The following is a 24,209-nucleotide window of genomic DNA, read 5'->3' as shown; positions in this document are numbered from 1 at the left end:
GCATACATGTGTTTATATTTGCAATAATTTAGGAATTTATTTATTTCATCAGTCAATATTCCAGATATAAATGTAATATCTTGTTTTTGATTATTACAAATCATAATTTTTAACTTTTTCCTTTTTTACATTAACAACACAGTTTTTTCTGTGTTTTTGTGTTTTTCTGTTTTACTTCGTCCAGTTTTCAGACATGGGTCAAAAATGACCCGCATTCATTTCCTATGGTTTTTTCATACTAGTCTGCGTATTCCTTTGCTATATCTAGGGAAATAATGTATGTATCTGAGTATTGCAGTTCATTTTGCAGTTGTTCAGTAAAAATCTTTTTGATTACTTCAAATAATTACAAATATAGTTTTTTCTATTACTAAATCAAGTTTACAGACATATGTCAAATGTTACACCGGTGAGCACTTTTGATTAGAAGCAAGAATAAGAAACATTGATTAGAAACAAGATATATTAAAACAATTACTTTGATAAAAGTATTAGGTTGTAATTGTTTTAAACAAAATAACAACACATACTATAGTTGAAATATGTGAAATACACATATTTCATCTATCATATCTCACTTTGTCACACATGACATCACTAATAACCAATCACGCATATTGAGATATACTATATAGAGAACTGTTGTGAATGTGTCCAAATAAACTGAAGCTGATTAAGTAAAACACATGGGTACAATAAATGGCCATTTCAGCACTACATGACACTTGCAAATTACCATTACATGTTTGCCCTTGTACACAGCCTTAGTGCATTGGAAACACAGCTTCCAACTTTTTGTATTCTTGGTTTCTGTGCAGCTCCTCTTCCACTTCACTTGTCCTTACTCTCTGATGCCCTTTTGTGGCTCTGTTTGGTTTCCTTTTTCTACATATTTTAATTGTAAGTAATGGGTGAATTTCAATATCCCTCCCTCAGCCCTGAACCCTCAAAGACTTATCTGCCATCAGGCCAAACGTGAAATTGATTCATGTCAGTTCTGTTTTTGAAGGTTCACAACTTAGGGGGTCTTGGGATTCAGCCTATATGTGTTAGGAAGAAGGAAGTGACCTCTACTCTGCTTATCCTCTGTGGCATGACAAGCTTGTTGCTTATTATCAGGGTATTGTGCAGTTAGTATATGCATCAAGTGCATCCAGTACATTGGATAAGAGCACTATAGACACATGGGCCATATCTATCCCTGCTTTCATTAGTATGTCTACACATCTATGCAGATAACATAAATATTTATCATGGTTTCCTGGTCCAGAGTGCTGCATGTTGTCACCCCTCAATACCAATAGCAGTTTAACTGATCAGCATCCTGATTGTATCGGTGGAGTTACTATGGATGTTCAAAATGGAACTAGGTAAAGTATTCTCACGACACATATGAAGAAGCACATGCATGAAGGGCACGTCTGACCTCCAGAGCTATATTGATATGAAAAGATGTGGGACAAAGAAACCACAGTCACAATGTGATATCAGACATGCTGGTCAAGAGAAAAGGAAGAGATCTGACCAGCTACCAATGACACTAAAAGTAATAAACTGACCTATGTGCAAGGAACAAAAACATGGTGGTCATTTGTGTTGGGCATGTAAAACATGAAATATCAGCTGGTGGGGTGCCCATGTGATGGATAATTATTTCCTATTCCCAAGTAAATTAACTACACTTATTGGTGACGTTCACTTCAGTTCACAATACTATAGACATAGTACAGTCAAACATAAGTGCTATTAGTTATCTGTGTTTTTAACGTGTGACAAATTGAGAAATAAACTTGTGATATATTGCTATTTGGATTAAAACACTATAGTAAGTCTAAGAACATTATTCTAAGACTATTGTTTTAACAAAACATGTTGTTATAGTTTATTTTTATTAAAAACAAAACAAACTTGAATGCATGGGTCTTTTTGGCCCACACACATACACTTGATGTAGTAATAGAAAAGCTATGTTTGTTCAGAAAATAAGACAGGAAAAGTAAAAATAACTATATGTAGCAATCAAAAATCTTTATCTTGATAAATACAAGCAATATTGAATGATAAAATAAATCACGTTCAATAAATATAGGAAAGGAACACACAAATATCTATGAAATACCATAGGAAATGAATGCGGGTCATTTTTGACCCATGTCTGAAAACTGGATGTAATAAAGCAAAAACATTGTTTGTTCATAATGTTAAAGAGGAAAAATAAAAAATATGATTTGCAGTGATTACAAACAAGTTAGTTAATAGATAGCTGACCTATTGAAGGATAAAATACATATATTTGTTAAAATATTGCAAATAAAAAGACAACTATGCATGAGTTACCATAGGAAATGAGTGCGGGTCATTTTTGACCCATGTTACGCATTAGAAGGGGTAAACCTAGCTTGCGCATTAAAGGGTTAATAATGATAATAATAATAATTATACATAATGATAACAATGTGTAAAGTATGAATATTTTTACCAACCAGTTCATCTACATCTCATTGCCACATACTTACTAGTCAAAAGTACAACTGAAATGTATAATGTAGATCATTTTAGCACCTGTGATGCAATTACCGTAATTTCCCAACTATTAGCTGCAGCTTATACATTGATTTTGCAAAATTTCTTCAGCTATGAGGTTAATACATGGGGGCAGTTAATATGGTATTAATATGGTTTTGTTTCTTTTAACTTGCATAAAACACTGTCCTGCGGCTTATACACAATACGGCTAATACACAGGAAATTACTGTATGTACTTCATGTGCCCTGGACATTATGAAATTATAATATTTATGTTAAGCTGGGTACATGTGGTGATGTCAACAATTTTCATATGGTATTCCTTGAATGTAAATGTAATATGTGATTGGTAATCATGATGTTTTGATCTCTTTGATTTTCTCTTATGGGTTTCAATAAAATACAAATTTACTGAATTTTGGGGGGTGTTTCTGAATAGTAGGCTACATTTACAAATAGTAATCATTTGTATTTCAAGTCTCTGCTGGGAGGTAGGAAGGTAGAAATACATTGATTATTGAGGTAGTGGGCATTTCAACACGTTGTGTCTCTGAAAACGTAGATTTTCACATTATTACACATAAATCTTGAATTTTAGCAACAAAAATGAAGGGCAAAATCACATAATGATTCAAAATATGTATGCCAACATCTAACACCACATATGCATCAGTAATAATGAGGTTTGGATTATTTTCTGGGCTCTTATGAGTGGTTTAAAAAAAAAAAAAACAATAGGCGGAATTTCCTTTTTTCAAATCAGAGGTTAACTTTGAAGGCCTGTACAGCCACAAAGCTACAAGATCCAACTTGCTATCATACCATTTTATACTCCAGAGATATGTAGCTTTCAGAAAAATATAGTGAGAATTCCCCCCCCCCCCCCCAAGTTGTAGTGACACGCCCCTTTTTGGGCCTGTGGCTCATGGACTATTTGGTTTCATTGTGATTACTAATGTAGCCTACAAACCGTATTCTGTAAGTCACCATGACCACTTTCTGATGAATACACTTTCTACTGAAATCCGGCTTCATTTTAACCATGTTTTGAACTATGTTTTCAGTCTATTTGTACATTTAATTACTGTTTGCATTCTCTTCTATTTTTTCCTAATAACATTTTCTGTTAGTATTTCCCTATTGATGTGAAGCACAAGAACTGCCCTTTGTTTATGAAATGTGAAAAATGGCTTGCCTTGCGCTGCCATCTAGTGGACAGAACGAACACTTGTTGAGGCGGAATCTAAACCTATTCAAAGAATCGCCAGAAACAGACACACATCAAACTTTTGACAATGTTTGAGCACACCATCTCCCTCTCTCAAAGTGTAAGTGCCTATTCATTAATAACATGTTTTCAAATGGGGTCAACTGAGATATTGTGTATCTTACAATTGACTAGTATATTACATAAAAATATATTTAAAAATAAATAAAACCACCATGATATCCAAGTTAAGTAACTAATCGGATCCTTCATTACAATCTAGATATGTAAAAATAAACTTAGACATCCTGCATGAGATCATCATGGGTAATAATGCTTGATCAATGTTCCAGACAAAGTATCAAAACAACCAGGCAGAGTTTGTCAAACAAACAAATTTAGCTTGCTGGACATTTGGGGAAATATCTCTCTCAACTGGATGTTATAGCAGAGATGAGATGCACTCTCTCACACAACATGTTGTGAATGATTGGGGGCACCAACGTTTTTGTGACCAACATAGGGTCACCTATTATTTTGGGAACCTCTGCCATGAAGAAAGACGCAGAAATATCACAATGCACCCTAACCTGCAGTCTGTTTTGTATGGTGTCATGTTTGATTTAGCGTGATTTTCAGCTAAGGGGACAACACCCTTGGTGCTGGTGCGTTCAAGGGCACTTCACTTTTTCCCAGTGAAAACATCATTCACTTAATGTGGGAATAAGAGGTGGAAACTGGGGCTTGATTTTGCTAACGGAGTTGCCCAGTTGAGGGCTCTTGTAGTCCAGGTGGCCTGGACAGTTTTAATGTGAACTTGGGAATTTGCAGTTTTTGTCACTTGAAAGCTGCATATCCTTCTTTGAAAAACATGGATGCCACAACCAAGGTTAAAACATATGCTCACTAATCTTAAATAAACTATTTTATTTGCTTAAACATATGGTGTAAGATGCTTGTGAAAGAAGGATGCAGCTTTCAAGTGACACAAATTCCCAAGTTCACATTAAAACTGTTGGACATGAAAGTCTAGGCTACAACTGAACAACAACATGATCTTCCCCCAGTTTCCCACCTCTTATTCCCACATGAAGTGACGTAAACTATTATGTTTTTAGTGGGAAAAATGTTTTCCCATGCGCATGAACGCACGTAAACCAACTTTTAGACGCGTCATAAATGCGGAGCATGTTTTGGATTTGATTTTCAAGTTACAATTTCAGCCCCCTACAGGGGCAATCATGTTGCAACACAGAAAAAAAAAACCACATTCGCGGATATTAGCTAGGTCTAATAGCAAAAAAAAAAAAAAGAACGTCTTGTAACCTAGCATACCAAATGCATGTAGGCCTACCATTAATAGCCCACGATAGTTTATCTGCACTCGGTGTAAAAAGGCAAAGACAAAGAGATTCCAAGTGAAAAGATTAAAAGTTACACGAAACACTTCACAGGGCTGCCAACTTTTCAAAAAACCTTGGAGTGAGATTTGGTGGGGCCAACCAAAATTTTGCTGCATACATTTTTGTTTGGCTCATTCAGCATTATACCGTACAGTAAAAAAAACGTACATCAGTGGTTCTCAGGTGTAGGGACCAGGCATGGACGGATTATGAGCTTTCGGGCCCCTGGGCCCAGATGTATTAAGGGCTCCCCACTAATTGTCGCATATGTGGAAGGGGGGTTTGGGGGTACTCCCCCAGAAATTTTTGAATTTGTTTAATGTGATTTCCTGTATTCTGGTGCATTTTGGGGATGGGCAATACTAAATTCAATCAGATTCATAGCCTACATCCTGATGTGTTGATATTGAGGCAATGATTCCATGCAAAGGCTTGGGCTTCAGGGCCCCCTGACACCTTGGGCCCCTGGGTCTGGGCCCGGAAGGCCCATGCAGTAATCCATCCCTGGGACCAGGGTCCCACAGTTATATGAACATTGGTATCAAAGGGATCTAGCCTACTTGAGGCATTGTGAAAGTGGATGGGACATTTCAGCGGGGGGTATGGGGGTCCTCCCCCAGAATTTTTTTTTTGGACTAGATGCAATTTCCTCAATTCTGGTACATTTTAACAGGTTATTTAGATACTTCTATATAACAAAATAAAGCCAGCCTACGAAATTAATAAAAAGTAAATCATGCATAATTTAAAAATAACTCAATAGGCTACTTGGTTACGCAATAACGTTTCCATTACAGCACCGCGGACGTTCAATGAACGTATGAAAGCGGATGGTTTGTTTAAAATCCCGACACTCTTTCAACTACATGGAACGCAATAGTGATCATCAAATACCTTCCCAGATTTCAGTGCCCATCAGTCCCAACATTTAACAATATAATCAAACAGTCCAAAAGTAAATTAAATATCAAACTAAACCGAAAATGTCATGCTTTTGAAGGCCTACCAGTATGCCGCTCCAAGAAATGCATGTCTCAAAATAAAACTCGCATAAGAAATAAAGGGCTGTCTCGAATACAATCCTGCCCCTAAAGGCCTGTACTTTGTCTTAAGACCCCGGCCATAATTTGAGGATTTACAGTATCTAAGTAGACAAACTGGCTTCAGATATCCAACAGAGTGATTAGAGATTGTGCAGTCTTAGCTGTGGTTAGTAACGTGATGCTGTTAATGGGGAGTTTTACATAGGTTAGCGTAAACCTATAGGTTATTATTTATTTGGCGTACCTATAAGGCTTTTTACCTTATCAAAAGTGAGGGGGACGACTGATCTCTTCAACACTGCGGGGGATTTGGCGCTTGTCACTGTGTGTGTGACCGAAGCGGAATGGGAGAATGCGTGTAAAAAAAAAAAAAAAAGTTTATGAGCGATTTACGCGCAAATGGGAGAATCCAATGAAAATGACAATGAAGCACTAAACAGATGCTGAAAACAGCACTGGTATTTCGCACGGCAAAAGTGTGTGTGTGTGTGTGGGGGGGGGGGGGAGGTCCAAACTAACAATTTTAAAAAGCTATTTTGCACTTCAGAATTATAACCATGCACACACAGGTGGAATAGTTATGGTGATATTGCAATAAGTTCACAACATATGCTACATTTCACAGTTCAGAAATTTTCAAAAATGTGTGTATATTTCAGCACTCCATGAAATTATGCAGAAGTGGTCACCTGTGTTATTCAGCTAGTTTATTTAAGATAATATATTGGTCATTGTAATGGCCATAGCCTACATGCTATTCCTTTTTCAGGATGTACCCATATCTGCATGATGTGAATGTTTGCATATGGCTTATGTCAGGCTTTATATCAATATTTGTGTCTCGTTATTTGATTTTCTTCATATTTTTGCATTAATGTCACAAGGAAGCATGCCAATATTAATATATTCATTTATCTGTAATGGGATTGGCTGGAACCTGACAATATAAGAACCATGATAGTGGGATAATCTATGGCTGAGCAATTTACAAAAATGTATGTAGGCCTACTGACAAATAGTTTACATTAGAATACATTATAATTTCGCCCCAATGAGGCTATGTAGAAATGTGTTGCAATTTCAAAACCGGATTACTCAGGGACCACTTATTGCACAGAGGCATGCTTTATATCCTCGTATTCGGTAGGTTTGCTGTTTATTGTGAAATAGGGTTTTCCAGGGTTAGTGAAATATTAAACCGAGAGTAATGGGTAAATGCAAATATGATTAGCCTAAATTGCACGTCGGTTCAATGTTAATTCTCTCGCGAACCATTTATCACAGCAACTTGTCGCCAATATCATTGGAAAGCTTAGATTCCGCACGTTCACGTGATGTGTGATATCATGTATAGGTTTAGTTTAGTTGAACCTCATCTGCCAGGTATTTGACCTACCAGGTTGACACTTCAGCGTGAAAAATACTCAATAATACTCAAAGCATACCTGAAGCCGGGGAAATGCGGGGGGGATGCGCCTGGGATGGCTTCTGAAGTAGCATCGCAAATGAGAGAAAATTTAGAAAATTCCACAGACAGGGGGTGCTCTTGAACCCTCTCACCGTCTCTGAAAGCATAACCGTGGCTCAACAGGTAGCCTAGATCTATAGATAGGCTAAACTCATTTTTCAGGCATCTGACCGACCGGGTTGACACTTCAGCTAGCGTGAGAAATCGGGGGTGTGGCGTGTGAGCGTGTGAAACTAATCAAATGCGTGTGTCTCACGGCCAATGCGTGAGAGTTGGCACCTATGACTTCAGAAGGCCAGGTATCCGCCCATGAAACAGGCTTGGTTTAGTACGCCATTTCATATGCTTCCGTTTCGTAAACTCCTCCAGAACAATGTAAACTACGAATGTCGGTAAAACAAGTAGCCTAAGGCCAGCTTACCCCGAAGTAGCCAATGTTTATGGAACATATCAAGATGTTTATGATGTTTGCATTCTGCAAAACCTATTTCACACAAACTTACGTCACCAATTGGAGCAAACTAATAGGCTATCGGATTTTTTGTTGATTTGACCTAACTTCGAAACAAACACCTATTTGGATAGACAATAACATATCATAGAAGAGAATAATGTCAAAAAAATCTAGACTGGAGTAACAACATTTGGCACCTCCAATATAGTTTTCTAAAGACGTTATAGCTCGGCTCCCAAAATGATAGCTAACCAGACGTGAACACACATGGATAAAAACTGTGCTTTCATTATACAACTAAACACGACAAAATACTTGAATGACCCTTGAGCCAGCATCTTACTATGTGATCTCAATGGCGATACAGCGTTTGCACCTCCAACACCATAGACCTCTGAAGTTCGCCTACAAAAAAGCTGCCATCTTTGAGATCCAATATCTTGCGGTTTTTCACTAGGGAGACGGCAGCCTAAATAAGGTTTTGCTAAGAAGCACACTTCCTGTTTCGATTTCTGGATGGGAGGGGACAAAAGTATGTTCAAAAGTATGTTTTTTTTAAATCTGATCTATATGGAAGCCCGTTTGCGCCACATAAAAAAAATGTCTGATCTATTATATCTCATTATTGTGAGATACTATGTCATTATTGTGAGATAGTATCTCGTTATTGTGAGATAGTATCTCGTTATTGTGAGATACTATCTCACAATAATGAGATACTATCTCACAATAACGAGATACTATCTACCTATCTCACAATAATGAGATACTATCTCACAATAATGAGATACTATGTCAGAATAACGAGATAGTATCTCACAATAACGTATTGTGAGATAGTATCTCATTATTCTGAGATAGTATCTCGTTATTGTGAGATAGTATCTCGTTATTGTGAGATAGTATCTCGTTATTGTGAGATACTATCTCACAATAACGAGATACTATCTCACAATAATGACATAGTATCTCACAATAATGAGATATAATAGATCAGAATATTTCTTTTTATGTGGCGCAAACGGGCTTCCATAGCTACCGGATCTCAAAGATGGCAGCTTTTTTTCATAGGCGAACTTCAGAGTTCTATTGCAGTGTTTTTCAACCACTGTGCCGGGGCACACTAGTATGCCGTGAGAGATCATCAGGTGTGCCGCAGAAAATTACCCAAATGTCACTCACTGGTCCAGAAAAGCAACTGTTGTAGGCTATCAAAGAATTTATAACCACATGCTCTCATTGATTGTATGATTGCACTATTTGTGGTATGCAGGCATTGTACAACGGGGGTCCCATATCCAGTATTCACACAATCATCACATATCCAGTTCATAACAACAATTAAATTAGATATAGTCACCTACAAATGAAACAGAGGGCACTTGTTTTATTGAGCAGGTCTTGCATAGAAGCCATAATAAGGCCATATCTGTGTATTATTTGAAATTTTAGGCTATGGTATGTTTATTTTTTCTTCACACAGGATGTTAGTGTGCCGTGGGACATTTTAAGTGTCAAAAGTGTGCCGTGGCACAAAAAAGGTTGAAAAACACTGTTCTATTGTGTATAGTTTTGTCAAATGACCTCGATATAGAAACAAAATGTGAAGAAAGAACCGTTTTGTTGTGGTTCTGTAAATAGAAAGTGACTCGGACCAAGCAATGCATACTGTTTTAGCCGAGCAAGACATTTGTCTTTTTGTCTGTCCTCCCTTCCTTCCTTCCACTTTTCCTAGCCCCTCCGTCTAATTAATTTTGTGAAGGAAACGAGGAAAGAACAATAACAGGATGGAGGAATGAAGGAGAGACAGATGAGAAATTAAACATCATTTTTAAGAGACATCAATTACTGTTGCGGCACATCACCTCTTAGGCTAGAATAAACAGAAATGGAAATTGCAGAGAATATGAACTTATACCAAAGCCTAAAAATGTCATATAAACATGGACTCTTCCCACTTATTAACCTGATAATGAGGTAATGTTTGCTAGTTCTCCAGCAATGAATGAATAGTTATTATACAATGTGTGAACAAAACAAGCATGAACTTTTTAAAAAAAAAACAAGTTTGCCTGGCTGGTACAGTAGTTCATGATAATTCCAGCATCTTTTCTTGGACTATCTACAAATTTATTGTCGCTAAAAAATCCCTACAAACTTGTTGGAAACCAAAAGTTTATAAAGTGATAGATCACCTTGACAGCTTGGACCAATCACAGAATTCCGACTGAAAACGCTTCTGCATAGGATGCTCTCGTGTTTACTCAAGTATTGTCCCTATCGCCTCTCTCTTCTCTCCTCATTCTCGCCTCCTCTGGTTGCAATTAGATAAATGAGACATCCTCAATGACCAGTGGTGGAAGAAGTACTGAAACGCAGTACTTAAGTAAAAGTACAAATAACCAGATAAATATGTATCTAATCCAGTGTTTCTCAAACTTTTTCAGACCAAGGACCACTTAATCAATAAAAAAAGCCTCACGGACCACCTAGCTAAAAAAAAAAAAGTAGACCTACTTCCATAGTAAATTACACAATAGGCCTACTCACTGAACCACTTTGATTGTATTTGCACCTTGCTTATTGTATCAGAGAATTCATATGATTTAAACTGGCATGGCTTACATAGGCAGTGTTGCAGAAATGTTTGGATTTACATACAAATTGGTTCAATATTGCAAACATCTCATCTATATTATATTTTACCACGTCTGCTCACGGACCACTTGGGCTAGCTTGCGGACCACCAGTGGTCCCCGGACCACACTTTGAGAAACACTGCTCTAATCAAAGTAGAAGTACCACCATGACAACCCTACTTAAGTAAAAGTAAGTAAAATGTAAAAGTGCTTGCATAATGATTTATTCTTTTAATGTCTATATTCTAATAATAATTACATTTTAAGTTTTTTAATTAAGTTAGCTTTAGGTTAATGGACTAGTTAGTTATGGGCTGATGTAATTGTGCTTCTGAAGCCCCCTCAGAACAATACTCTGTGATGTCAGCAGCTACCAGCTCTGGGATTGGAAAGAACCACAGGGTTCTTTTATTATGTGTAATACGTCCCCCTGACTACTTCACATCCAGTTTGGTCATTAAAACACATCTATGGGTCATGATCGGCCAGGTGTGAGGCGTTGTGAGGTTGATGTAAACACACTTGGGCCGATGGGGAAAATGCCCGTTTCATTTGAGCAACACAAGTAGTAGAGCTACACACACACACATAACATATTTTGACAAATGTACACACAGTCCCACTTTCAATTTATTGAACTAAACACATAGAGAGCCCACTCAGTACACTTGGTCTATGCAGTGAATGTGCATTTAGTTTGGCATACATGGCAAATAATGCATTGGCTACATCAATGGTCTCAGAGAGTGTACAGTACATTCAGAAAATACTGGAAGTTCCTGCATGCCAGAGCAAAGCTAGCCACTCCTACCGCACTTGAGTCCAGAGTTCAACATTATTGTGGAAGAGGGTTGCTGGCTACAATCCTACCTTTGCCTGGGGCTATTTACCTTACAGTTGGCCAGTGCAATTTGGGGTGAGTATTATAGGCAAGTTTAATTTCTTCTAAGCATGGTCAATATTAGATTTATATGACAGAAAATGGCATAGGTTTATATTTCACATGTGTGTGTGTAATAAACTGCACAAGTTAGTGTTTGCTGTGCAGTCTGTTGGTCTTTAATGCAGATGTAGGCCAGTGTAAGCATACCTTGTTTCCCTCAGACGCTACTACAACTACGCCCTGGATGCAACTGTTGTAGTTCTAAACAGTGACAGCAAAACTGTATATGGCCAAGGCTGCACTCTTAAAACAAATCTGTTGTCCCTATCTGGACACAGGGGTGTGTTCAGAATCAACACAAGATATGTTGTTTTCAACGCAAATTGTGTTATTTTCAACACATATTGTTTAACAAATAAAAAAGTAAACAACACAAACTGTGTTGTCCCTATCTGGACACAGATAAGTGTTAAAAAGAATGCAAGTTGTGTTGTTTTCAACACATTCGTTTTAAGAGTGTGTGCCAGCCGTGTCACTGTATCTAATCTTTGCACTTTGACACACCTAGCCTACAATATGTTGAAACAGCTGTAGGTTTAAAGGCTGTGTGCTTAAATGAAGACCTGGGTGTGAAGTTTGACATGAAATACATGCACTTTGTTAACAGAGAGTTGGCCTACAGCAGCTTCATCTCCAGAAGGATTGTGTCGTGCTTTCAACACAGAGTTGCCAGAACAGGCTGGTTCGTGGACTGAAAGAGAGAGAGGAGGAGCAAGATGGCTGCCGAAGCATGCATTCTTAAGGGTAGGTTATTTTATTAGCTGTTTATTTAGCCAACTGTTTGTTCTCACTGCAATCACAAGACTACAATTGTGCTATTCCTTTCCTGAAAAGCAAACACACAATTAAAGTCACTATGTTGCTGGGTAAGATTCAGCTGAACTGTTTTTTAATGCATAGGCCTACTTGCATTTTTGACTATTAAGACACCATCTGTTGGAAATATAAGAATTGCACATTGCTTATTTTTTTTATAAATCATAGACCATACTGACCATAGTGTATTTAAAGTGTTAGTTCTGTAGATAACTCCATTTGAAGTAAAGGATGTTCCATATTGTACATAAAAAAACTCAATTTCTTTCTGCAACAGAAAGAGACTGTTCAAAACTCCCCGACCTACGAGTGGTACTTCTGGGGGGGACAGGATCTGGGAAGAGTTCATCAGGAAACACCATCCTGGGCAGAGAGGAGTTTGACCTGAAGACAAGAACAGCTCAGTGTGTGAAGAGACAGGGAGAAGTAGCAGGCAGACAGGTCACTGTAGTCGAGGCTCCAGGCTGGTTTACCAATATTGGCCTGACATACACTCCTCAGATAACCAAAGACGAGATTGTGCTCAGCAGCTCCATCTGTGCACCAGGTCCACATGCTTTCTTACTGGTCTTATGTGTGGATCACACAGATAATCACACCAGATATTGGAGAAAGATTGTTGAGACACACGTGGAGCTTCTTGGCGAGCGGGCATGGAATCATACCATGGTGCTGTTCATTTGTGGAGACCTGCTGGGAGACACCAGCATTCAGGCGTACATCAAGGGAAGAGGGAAGAATCTCATGCAGCTGCTGGAGAAGTGTGGGAATAGATACCACGTCTTTAGCAACAAGAAGAAGCGTGCTGGTGGCCAGGGCACGAACGAGAATGACACTCAAGTCACAGAGCTGCTGGAGAAGGTAGAGGCAATGGTAGCGTCCAACTCTGGCCAACACTATGAGGTGGACAGGACGAGACTGAAGGAAATACAGGAGAAGAAGAAGAACGATGAACAGAGAGCCCAGACACGAGTGTCAAAGGTGGAGGAGCAAAGAAAACACCTCCAGACACTGAAGCGTGAGTTTATGTCTGGTAAACTTTTCTTTTTTTTCTTTTCAGGAGGTGTTGAACAGTAGGGTGAAATGTCTTTTACTGATATCAGTATAGTTGATGTAGTGGTCAAATAAGAGGTGGGTAAACTATGAACTAGAATGCATTGAGGAACTGCGAAGTGTGCTTGCTTCGGTGCTGTCACCAACGTGAGAAGACAGTGGAATATGTTACGTTGAACCTGGCTTGATCCAAGGATTCTAACAGTGCCTTTCAGTGTTGGAGCAGTAGCAATACCTGAATGTGATCACAGTGAAGTGGACTGCACATTGTGGTATCGGATTTTTTAAAAAGGCATTTAGAACATGTTTGATGATGGTGGAGGTTATTGTCCTTTTGCATGGAATTGCCCAATTAATTGTACTGTAAGGTAATAACCCCAGATCTCAAAAGCCCATGAAAACAAAATATTGTGTGTTGAGCCCTTCTCCTCACATGGAAGGTCTGACGTTCAGTTTCAGTGAGCAAGTAGCCCTGTTGAGAGAAACTAGAGTAGCGGTCAAATTCGGCAGAGACACAGGAGAGAAAGTGTGCATTTGCAGGGCTTGCCCCTGTTATGTGGTAGCCTAGACACTAGCTTGCCTAGTTCGGGTAGGCTGCGCTATGTGCAGAAATAAAATGGCTTTGTATTGGTAAGTATTCAAGTCATATTTTTTTCTCCTAAAGTTTATGAAGGAAATTATTTCCAAATCCACTCTGATGCATATAGCTACCAGTCAGCAGTCTTGTGCATTATTAGCCACTATTCTGTAAAGACACATCCCATCACCCCCTTTATCCATCTCTCCTACAGATAGTGTAGTAATAGGCATGTGATGTACTTTAATAACCCCCCCACCCCCAAGGGCCGCTGGATTAACTTCAGGGCTTAAAGCAATTGAAATGTCTGTGCCTAAATTTATCAGACATTTATAAGGTCATATACAGTATACTGTAGTCTTATTGCCCTTTTTTCAAATCTTAAGTAGGCTATACCAGCTCACGCCCGAATTCAGGCACGGTGCCTGAACACTTTAAGCCCTGTAACTTGTCATTTTCTGGTCAAATGAAGTGTCCCACTCTGGTCCTAGTTAATTCCTTTACTGCAGATGTTTTTTTCTTACTCATTCTCACTCATTCTACGTTTTATAAATTGTTAATAACCCTAGCTTACAATATTTTCAATATTTTCTTTCATAAGGTGATGCACATCCACCCTCAGAGTTCCGAGTTGTCCTCTTTGGGTACAGACAATCTGGAAAGAGTGCAACAGGAAACACCATCCTGGGCAAAGACGAGTTTGAAGTGAACAACCTGACAGCGAGCTGCGTGGTGAGAGAGGGAGAGGTAGGAGGCAGGAAGGTCACTGTGGTCGAGGCTCCGGGATACGCCAAAACATTCAACGATACTCCTGATGTGACGAAAAAGGAGATGGGCTATAGTGTGTCACTGTGTCCTCCAGGACCACATGCTGTGCTTCTGGTCATTTCTGCTGCTCTGTCTTTCCCCAAAGAAGAGTGCACAGACATGCAAGAACACTTGAAGCTTCTTGGTGAGGGCGTGTGGAGTCACACCATGGTGGTCTTCACCCGTGGGGACTGGCTGGGAGGCACATCCATCGAGCAGGTCATTGAGAGTGAAGGAGAGAGCCTGCATAGGGGTCTGGTTGAGAAATGTGGCAATAGGTATCACGTCCTCAACAACAGCAACAAGGGAAATAGGACTCAGGTCATCGAGCTGCTGAACAAGATTGAGGAAATTGTCGCAGGAAATGGTGGCCGTCACTATGAACTTGATGGGAAGAGACAAGAGGAAAAGAAGACAGAACATGAACAGAGGATAACAGACAGACTGATGAAGGTGGAGAAGCAAAGAAAATATCTCCAGTCACTCAAAAGTAAGTTTATGAGTATGTGACTTCCCCATTACAATCTAGGTGTTGTGGGCCTAAAAATAAATGTTAAGCATTGCATTGCCATACATTTTAAGCATTTTAAACATTGTCATACATTTTAAACATTGCCATGCATTTTAAGCATTTTAAGCATCGTCATACATTTTAAGAATTGTATTAACATTGCCATACATTTTAAGCATTTTAAGCATTGTCATACATTTTAAGAATTGTATTAACATTGCCATACATTTTAAGGATTTTAAACATTGCCATACATTTTAAGGATTTTAAACATTGCCATACATTTGTATCTTACAGGCAGTTCTCCTCCCCTCTCAGAGTTCAGAATTTTGCTGTTGGGACACAAAGCATCTGGGAAGAGTTCATCAGGAAACACCATCCTGGGTGGACAGACGTTTGACCTGGACAGAAAAATAACTCAGTGTGTGAAGAAACAGGGAGAAGTAGCAGGCAGACCGGTCACTGTGGTCAGGGCCCCGGGCTGGTGGAGAAAGAGCACTCTCAGCGACACTCGTAAGCTAATTAAAGAAGAGATTGCGTTCAGTGTGTGCCTGTGTCCTCCAGGACCACATGCTGTCTTGCTGGTCATACGTGTATTTGATTCTATGCCAAAAAACATCAAAACTATCATCCAGGAACACCTGGAGCTTCTTGGAGAAAGTGTCTGGAGTCACACCATAGTGCTGTTCACTCGTTGGGATTGGCTCGGAGACACAACCACTGAGCAGTACATTGAAAGTGAAGAGGAAGGCTTCCACCAGTGGCTAGTAGAGAAATGTGGCAACAGGTATCACACATTCAACAATGAGGACTGGACAGTTGATCAGGTGGAACAGCTGCTGGAGAAGATCGAAGAGATGGTGGCTGGAAATGAAGGGAGTCACTTTGAAATGGACAGTAAGCGCCTGAATGAATTACAGGAAGTGAAGAGGACAGCAGAACAGAAGGCGAAAGAAAGAATGACACGGGTGCTGGAACGAAGACGGCAGCTACAAGTTCTGAAAAGTGAGTCGGGGCATTTTAACAACTTATAACTATGTTTGTTCTCTTAATGTGTTTGGAGAGGGACGCCCACAAGCATTCTGGCAAAGAGCTCAAAAACCTTGATTCTAGTAGGGATGCAATGGTTCAGAGTGCCCGCGGTTCAGTGGGTTCATGTATAACAGTTTTTGGGCCATGGTACGGTTTCGGTGTCGGTCAAGTGCTGTTTTTTTTTGTTTGTAAAAAAACAGTGCTACATAGCTCGAATTTTCCCGCCAGGTGGCTATAAAGCTATGAGGCAGTTTGTGCATCTTAAAGGTGCTCTTAGCGATGTTATGTGGTTTCTAAGCTAAAACATTTTTGTCACATACAACAAACATCACCTCACAATCCGCTAGCTGCCTGTGCCCTGAACACACCTCAAAAAATATGTGGTCTCTGTTGACAGTCCAGGCTCCAAAAACAGCAACAATAACAACCTGGTCCAGTCTGGACCATAAAAATATAACAAACTGTTCCAGTCAATCACCGACGAGATGCGCGTTTAGGAGAATTTCAATTGCACGGGAGGGAAAAGAAGGGAGTAGTGAGCTAGCTCTCTGTTTTGTTTGAACGTCAACAGAAGTGATGTTAGCCAACATCCATTAGAGCACCTTTAACAGACTCAAAATGTCATACAAGTGCTGTGCAACATGAACTGGATCGATCCGTATGAGACACTTTAACTCAGTAATTTTGAAGAAACAGTATGAATCCAGTACGGAGCCCAGGAGGTGTCATTGCAAGATATTTTTTGGTATATATCCAGAAAAAATGCGCACGTTTTACTAAATTGTGCACTCATTTTACTAAATTGTACTCTCAATTTAGTATATCGTGCTCACAATTTAGTAAAACGTGCACACGATTTAGTAAAACGTGCGAACGTTTTACTAAATTGAGAGCACAATTTAGTAAAATGAGTACACAATTTAGTAAAACGTGTGCACGATTTAGTAAAATGAGCGCACATTCTCTCGATACACAAAAATATCTTGCAATGACACCTCCTGGGCTCTGTAATCCAGTGTTCGTACAGGCAGTCACATATCTCTGTTCCCTTGGTCGTTATGTTTTCAGTGCCGTTGGTTTGTTTCTCTGTATGGAATCAGGATTACACACAAACTACTGGCCATTAAATATTGGAACGGATCGATCGAATTTACAAGGCAACTGTATAAATGTAGTTTCACTTTCGCTAATGCTGCAAGTTTTGGCATTTGGCCTCTTCAATTACTCTTTGGTTTTTTTAAAAAATATTAAATATATATATATTAACAAAGGTAGACTATGCAAGATTTTCACCTTAATATAACATTTACAAAGCCAACAAACTTGTAATAGAGGATTAATTCACCTACCTAAAATATAAATATATCACGACTCTAGAGGGAGCTCTACAGTTGCCAAAAACACCTAAATCTGCATAGTGTACCTTTAAGCTGTGCACTCTGCAACTAACCACTATTTTACACAACTTTCCACAGGTAGTGAACCACCACTTTCAGAGCTCAGGATTGTGCTACTGGGAAAGGGGTGTCTTCAGATAAGTGCAATAGGCAACACCATCCTGGGCAGAGAAACATTCAACCTGAAGAGAAAAACACCTCAGTGTGTGAAGGGAGAGGGAGAAGTATCCGGCAGACGGGTCACTGTTGTCCAGCCTCCAGGATGGCATCCTCTTGCCTCTCTCGAAGCCACCTCTGAGCTCACCAAACAGGAGATTGAGCTCAGTGTGTCTCTGTGCCCTCCGGGACCTCACATTTTCCTCCTGGTCATTTGGGCCAATAGTTGCTTTACTGAACAGCAGAGAAAAACTATTCAAGAACACGTGGAGCTTCTCGGCAAAACAGTATGGAGTCACACCATGGTGCTGTTCATCTATGGAGCCTGGTTGGGAGACACGACCATTGAGCAGTACATAGAGAGTGAAGGAGAGGCCCTGCAGTGGGTGGTAGAGAAATGCCAGAACCAGTACCACGTCTTCAACAACCACAATATGGCCGATAGCGGTCAGGTCTCACAGCTGCTAGACAAGATCGACGAAATGGTAGCAGGAAAGAGTGGTGCTCACTACGAGATTGATGCAGAGAGACTGGAAGAAGTCCAAGAAAAGAGGAGGAAGGAGGATGAGAGAGCCAGAGAGAGAGCAGTGCAGGTGGAGAAGCAAAGACAGCAGAACAAGGCGCTGGCTCAAGTTCATGACGTGCCCACCCTGCCAGAGTTTAGGATTGTGCTGCTGGGACAGAGAACGAAATCTAAGAGCTTAGCGGGCAACACCATCCTGGGCAGAGAGGAGTTTGACGTGAACAGAGCAATTGCTCTGTGTATGAAGAGACGGGGAGAAGTAGCAGGCAGGCAGGTCACTGTGGTAGAGGCACCAGGATGGTGGAAGAATAGTCACTTGAAAGACACCACAGAGCTCACCAAACAGGAGATTGTGCTCAGTGTGTCTTTGTGTCCTCCAGGCCCACATGTTGTCCTACTGGTTTTAAGTCAAACTGATTCTTTAAAAGAGCAAGGCCGGATCATCACTGAGAAACATGTGGAGCTTCTCAGTGAGAGAGTCTGGAGTCACACCATGGTGCTGTTCACTCAAGAGAACTTAATGGGAGCCGTACCCATTGAGCAGTACATAGAGAGTGAAGGAGAGGCCCTGCAGTGGGTAGTTGAGAAATGTGGTAACCGATACCACGTTCTCGACACTCACAATAAAGAAGATGCCACACAGGTAACACAGCTACTGGAGAAAATTGAAGAGATGGTGGCAGGAAAAAGGGGCCGTCACTTTGAGATGGACACAAAGAGAGTGGAGGAAACCCTGAAGAGGAGGAAGAAACAGGAAGAGTCTGCAAAAGAGAGAATGATGAAGGTTGAGAAACAACAGCAACTTCTCCGATCTCTGAAACGTGAGTATTCTATACTGTATTGTCCATACTGCATTTTGCTCCTATGTTATTGTTTGTAATGTTAAAGGACAATTCCGGTATTTAGCACTTTGAGTCGTGGACACATGAAATTGTTGACGATGGGTCCTGTCTCGACTTTTTGACTTGTTTAGAAACGGCTTTGACTGCTTCAGAGGGGCTGGCTACAGGCATGCACAAACATGTCCTTAAAACAATCCTTAACGTTCGTTTTCAAAACTGTGCAACTCACCGAGTGGTTAGTGGTGTTCGTTAATGAGCCAGAAGCAAGCTAAACAGATGACAGACGTAGTGTTATCCAATTGCGTCGAAGTCCAGAATCAGTCAGTTAACATTGATCGTATAGTGTTTGTGTGCAGTGAGATTTTCAAATGCGTGCTTGATGCCGCCCCTCGAGTTGGGCCATTACGTTAGTCGTGGCCAGACCCTTAATCTTTCAGATTGGGTCTGGTCCTCCAGGCTAATAAAGTGACTATATGGCTAAATAAAAGTAAATCACTAAATGCATTCAAATGCCTTCTGTATCTTAAATCAAATTTAGTTTTTACAGTTACCTTACTATTTTAAAATTGTTAAATAGCTATTAATATTATCATTGTAATAAGCAACAAATGGAATATCATACTTAACCATGAATCAGTATGGAATACTTTCACTTTCACATTTTAACCATTACCGACTATCAGACACATGAGTATCCAATACCCAATGACATAAACAAATATCCAAGAGAAATACGTTTTAACTATTTACTGGAAATTAGTTGTGTAAGAAAATATTGCTAAAATCGAATATTGGCAATACTGTATTGATTTTTTCAAAAACATAATATTGATTTTTTTTTCAATAGTTCACTTTGCAATCACTTTATATTCTTAATGACATAGGCAGAACTGTACTGTACAGTGTACTGAATTGTTTGTCTAAAGAAAACAGTTTTTACTTACTATACATTTTATGCATATGATGGTGTCTTCTTTATAATATAAGTTTTTCTAAAGTTAGACTTTATCGCCTTTCGCACAGTATTGAAATATATTGCAATATTTTGAATTGTAACCCATGTATCGTGATATGTATCATATCGCCAGATTCTTGCCAATACACAGCCCTACTGAAAATATCAGGAAATAGGCATTGGGTCATTCCACGTCAATTCAACCAGAGCCCACACACTTAGGTTTCATAAAATTCTGAAAAAATTACCAGGTGTACCTATGTTACTCAGGAGACATTTCAAATTACTTTCATTTAAGATCAATACTTTCCATGATACAGCCAGTTTTACAGGGGGAGGGGGGTGTCGATTTTGTTCTGCCTCTTTTTTTTGTCAAAGTTCACAAGCCCATAGCGCAAGAACTAAACCATGTAGGAGGCTCAAATTTTGCATGCTGGTACATAAATTTGAATAGTATGTGGCAAAATTGTCACGTTTGGTCTGGATGATCCAGCATGGTCATAGCTGTCCCTCGAAGTTGATGAACATTTTATTGGAGTTTTTGGCTGGCCTCTGTTTAGGCCTTTCGAAGACGTACTCAACATAGGCTCTTAACCTGTTGAGGAGTACGGTCACAAATATGTGATTAGAATGTTCGCGAACCGAGAGTTCCACATTATGATGTCACAATTACCCTCAGAGATTTTCCCCATAGACTGTATAAGGAACACTGAAACTATAGATTGTTTGCGTAGAATTCTAGAAGGAACCAGGAAAATAATTTAACAGGTTAATATAAAACATATCAATATGTTTTATATATAGTTACCACAGTGCCACCTGTGGTTGTATAGAGTAACCTGTGGTAACTCTATACGAAACATATTGATTTCAATGGTGCATTTTGCCCATGTTAAGGGTCGAAAGTAAAAAAGAAAGATTTGCATAAGACAAGTCAAATTGGTGTTCATGGAGAATAAAGAAAAAAATATAAAAAAAGTATATTCCCACAAGGTGTTTTGGTGCTCTGAAAATTAGAACCAAAATGATTTTTCAGACTTGTGAGGTCTGTTCATTGCTTTTTGTAAGCGTGTTTCTACTTCTCTCAATAAGGAACATAAATCAAGAGCCTATGTTGCGTACAAATATGTCTTCTGAAGGCCTAAACAGAGCCCAGCCAAAAACTCAAATAAAATTCTGATCAACTTTGAGGGACAGCTATGAACATGCAGGATCATCCAGACCAAACATGACTATATTGCTATATACTATTCCTATTTATGTACCAGCATACACAATTTGAGCCTCCTGCATGGTTTAGTTCTTGCGCTATGGGCTTGTGAACTTAAGTATTGACATTTACAGTGTGTCTCCTGGGTAACATAGGTACATCTGGTAATTTTTTTCAGAATTTTTTGAGACCTAAGTGCGTGGGCCCTGGTTGAATTGACGTGGAATGACCCCATTACTTGATAAACATTGGTGTTTTAGTTATTTTTCAATGCAATGCATTCACTCAAAAACAGTTAAATTCAAAAGCCAAATATTTCAACCACACTTTCAGTTTCAATCCCCTAAAACTAAACTGGCAAGTAACTTAATTAATTCACTTAATGAAATGGAATGGGTACCCAACCACACGTCATCGGTAAAGGGGTGCATGGAACAATGCAGGTAGCAGACAAGCCAGACATCTGTAGGATTAATTGATAAACATCTTAATGTATTTCACAGGCGAAGCACCTCCTCTTAAAGAGTTAAGGGTTGTGCTGCTCGGCTGCAGAGGCTTTGGAAAGACTTCGTCTGGAAATATCATCCTTGGCAAAGATGTGTTTGACGATAAGACGAAAACAGTGCGGTGTGCCGAGAGACGGGCTGAGGTGATAGGCAGACTGGTGACTGTCGTTGATACGCCGGGATGGTGGAATGGACTCCACTTTTCAGACACTCCTGAGCTCACCAAACAGGAGATTGTGAGCAGTGTGTCTCTGTGTCCTCCAGGACCACATGCCCTCCTAGTGGTTGTGTCTGTGAAGGAATCCTTCATGAAGGAAACTTGGGAAAATATTCAGGACCACTTGATGCTTCTCGGTGAAAAAGTCTGGAGTCATATCGTGGTATTGTTCACAGATAGAGACTGGCTGGGAGACACCACCATTGAGCAGTACATTGAGTGTGAAGGAGAGAGCCTGCACTGGCTTGTTGACAAGTGTGGAAACAGATATCATGTCCTCAACAATCAGTCTCGATCAGAAGATCAGGTCACACAGCTGCTGGAGAAGATTGAGGAGATGGTAGCAGGAAATGGTGGACGTCACTTTGAGGCTGACACAACTATTCTACAGGAAGTGGAGAAGAAGAGGAGTCACCTCAGTACAAGAGTGGAGGACAGAGAGACAAGAGCTTACAGACAGGAAGCTACTTTTAAATTTGTCATGGGTGAGTGGTTTAACGTATTCACTATGGTTGAAAATACGTTTGAAAACTATGTTAAATGGTTAACTATGTGATTAATTGTCATTTTGTTAAGAAAAGTACTTTTGTTCACCAAAATAAGTGGACAAGTAAGGAGGTAACCGGAAATAGGTGGATACACATTTAAATTTGAGTTTTAATATACAGTGGTGAAAGTGCATTTACACAAGTACTGTACTCACATACAAACTCAAAGTTCTTGTACTATAGTTTTTTCTACATCTCAGAGGGAAATATTTCACTTTTCACTCCACTACATTTGTTACATCACTTTTATGACATAATGATTCCTGACGTTCACGATGTCATATTATTCAAGTACTGTATATCATTGCATAAATGCCCCTTCAGTAGTAGCTCTTCCATTGCCCTGTACAGTGAAGACACACAACGTATATTTCATTTCAGGTGAAACTCTGCCTCTCTCAGAGGTCCGTGTGATGTTCCTGCAGTACAAAGAGAAATCCACATCAGCCCGCGGCACTGAAAGCAAAGACGACAACGACAACTCCGATACCGGACGAGACCCCATCGATTGCCCGACGAAACGGTGGGAGTACGGTGGGAAGCAGATCACGATGGCGTTCGTCACAATGACCCCATGCAGGAAGGCTCTGGAGCAGACAAGGAGACAGATGGCGTCCGGCATGTCAGTGTGTGCTCCGGGCCCACATGCGTTCCTAACGGCTGTGTGCATGGACCTGCCCTTTTCCGAGACGTGGCGGAGAGAGATCCAGGAGCACCTGGAGCTCGTCGGCGGCAGGGGCGTCTGGCAGCACAACATTGTGGTGTTTTACTCGTCAGCAGGATGGACCCCGGATCAGTACATCGAGAGCGAGGGCGGGCCCCTGCACTGGCTCTTGGAGAAGAGCGGCAACAGATACGTGGAGATGGTGAGTGAGAGCAGCTGGACCGAGGTTCTGAGGAAGATCGAGGAGGTGGTGGCTCTGAACGGCGGCAGCCATTTTGACGCTGAAGAGCTGGGCAGCAGGATGGGTGAGGTGGAGCCTGAGAACTGGAGGCTGGAGGTGCAGCAGCTTGCTGACCGAATGAAGGAGCAGGAGCTGGTCAAGAGCATGGACACTCCACCACAGAGTGAGTATGGCATGGGCATAGAATTACTTATCGTTGTCACTTTAAGAACACCAGAAAACGACAAAACACCTGTGGTCTTCATTTAGATGTTGTTTAATGAACGAGAATACTAGGATTGGAGGTGGTTTGACAAATTTTTTAATTTCGTAAATATTGATTTGTTCAAGATAAGTGTAAAGATTCTTTTACAAAGGTTGTAGATGTTAATGAAAAATCAAGAACCACTAGGTAAGTATGAAATTGTGAAATTTATATTTGGATTGGAAGTTGTTTAACGAAAAGTAGCAGTAACAAATAGCAGTCCTGGT

The 24,209-nt window shown here is 40.0% G+C and overlaps 3 protein-coding genes across 3 annotated transcripts in view; 2 read left to right on the top strand and 1 right to left on the bottom strand.

Annotated features, from left to right (window-relative positions):
* Nucleotides 1-8,529, bottom strand: part of LOC143122831 (NACHT, LRR and PYD domains-containing protein 12-like) — a 73,432-nt gene extending 64,903 nt beyond the window's left edge. The window contains exon 1 of the mRNA XM_076283739.1: nt 8,445-8,529. The gene's annotated coding sequence lies outside the window, so the exon portion shown is untranslated. The remainder of the gene's footprint in view (nt 1-8,444) is intronic.
* Nucleotides 8,530-12,539: 4,010 nt separating this feature from the next.
* Nucleotides 12,540-15,979, top strand: LOC143117354 (GTPase IMAP family member 8-like). The gene is made up of 3 exons (XM_076279031.1): nt 12,540-12,549; nt 12,777-13,517; nt 14,731-15,979. Exons 1-3 carry the CDS (start codon nt 12,540-12,542, stop codon nt 15,444-15,446), a joined length of 1,467 nt encoding a protein of 488 aa, XP_076135146.1. The 3' UTR covers nt 15,447-15,979.
* LOC143117349 (uncharacterized) lies at nt 15,554-23,987 on the top strand. The gene is made up of 5 exons (XM_076279018.1): nt 15,554-15,578; nt 15,745-16,452; nt 17,955-19,376; nt 22,066-22,770; nt 23,215-23,987. The coding sequence occupies exons 1-5, from the start codon at nt 15,554-15,556 to the stop codon at nt 23,985-23,987; spliced, it is 3,633 nt and encodes a 1,210-aa protein (XP_076135133.1).
* The last annotated feature ends 222 nt before the right edge of the window (nt 23,988-24,209 follow it).

This window comes from Alosa pseudoharengus, unplaced genomic scaffold, assembly GCF_046254945.1.
Source record: "Alosa pseudoharengus isolate Yale_2024_CS ecotype anadromous, Long Island Sound unplaced genomic scaffold, YU_APseudo_1.1 YU_APseudo_1.1_scf_1, whole genome shotgun sequence".
Taxonomy (NCBI): domain Eukaryota; kingdom Metazoa; phylum Chordata; class Actinopteri; order Clupeiformes; family Clupeidae; genus Alosa; species Alosa pseudoharengus.
The sequence above is the reverse complement of the archived record's forward strand: the minus strand, read 5'-3'. Positions and strand labels throughout refer to the sequence as shown.

What these genes read in the sequence shown, in the direction of transcription:
- LOC143117349 (XM_076279018.1), top strand. Translation starts at nt 15,554, where the DNA reads ATGCATTTTAAGCATTTTAAGCATC. An exon ending in TTTTAAGCATTTTAAGCATC is followed by an intron (nt 15,579 to 15,744) that starts GTCATACATTTT and finishes TGTATCTTACAG; the next exon opens with GCAGTTCTCCTCCCCTCTCA. An exon ending in GCAGCTACAAGTTCTGAAAA is followed by an intron (nt 16,453 to 17,954) that starts GTGAGTCGGGGC and finishes AACTTTCCACAG; the next exon opens with GTAGTGAACCACCACTTTCA.
- LOC143117354 (XM_076279031.1), top strand. An exon ending in ACACCTCCAGACACTGAAGC is followed by an intron (nt 13,518 to 14,730) that starts GTGAGTTTATGT and finishes TTCTTTCATAAG; the next exon opens with GTGATGCACATCCACCCTCA.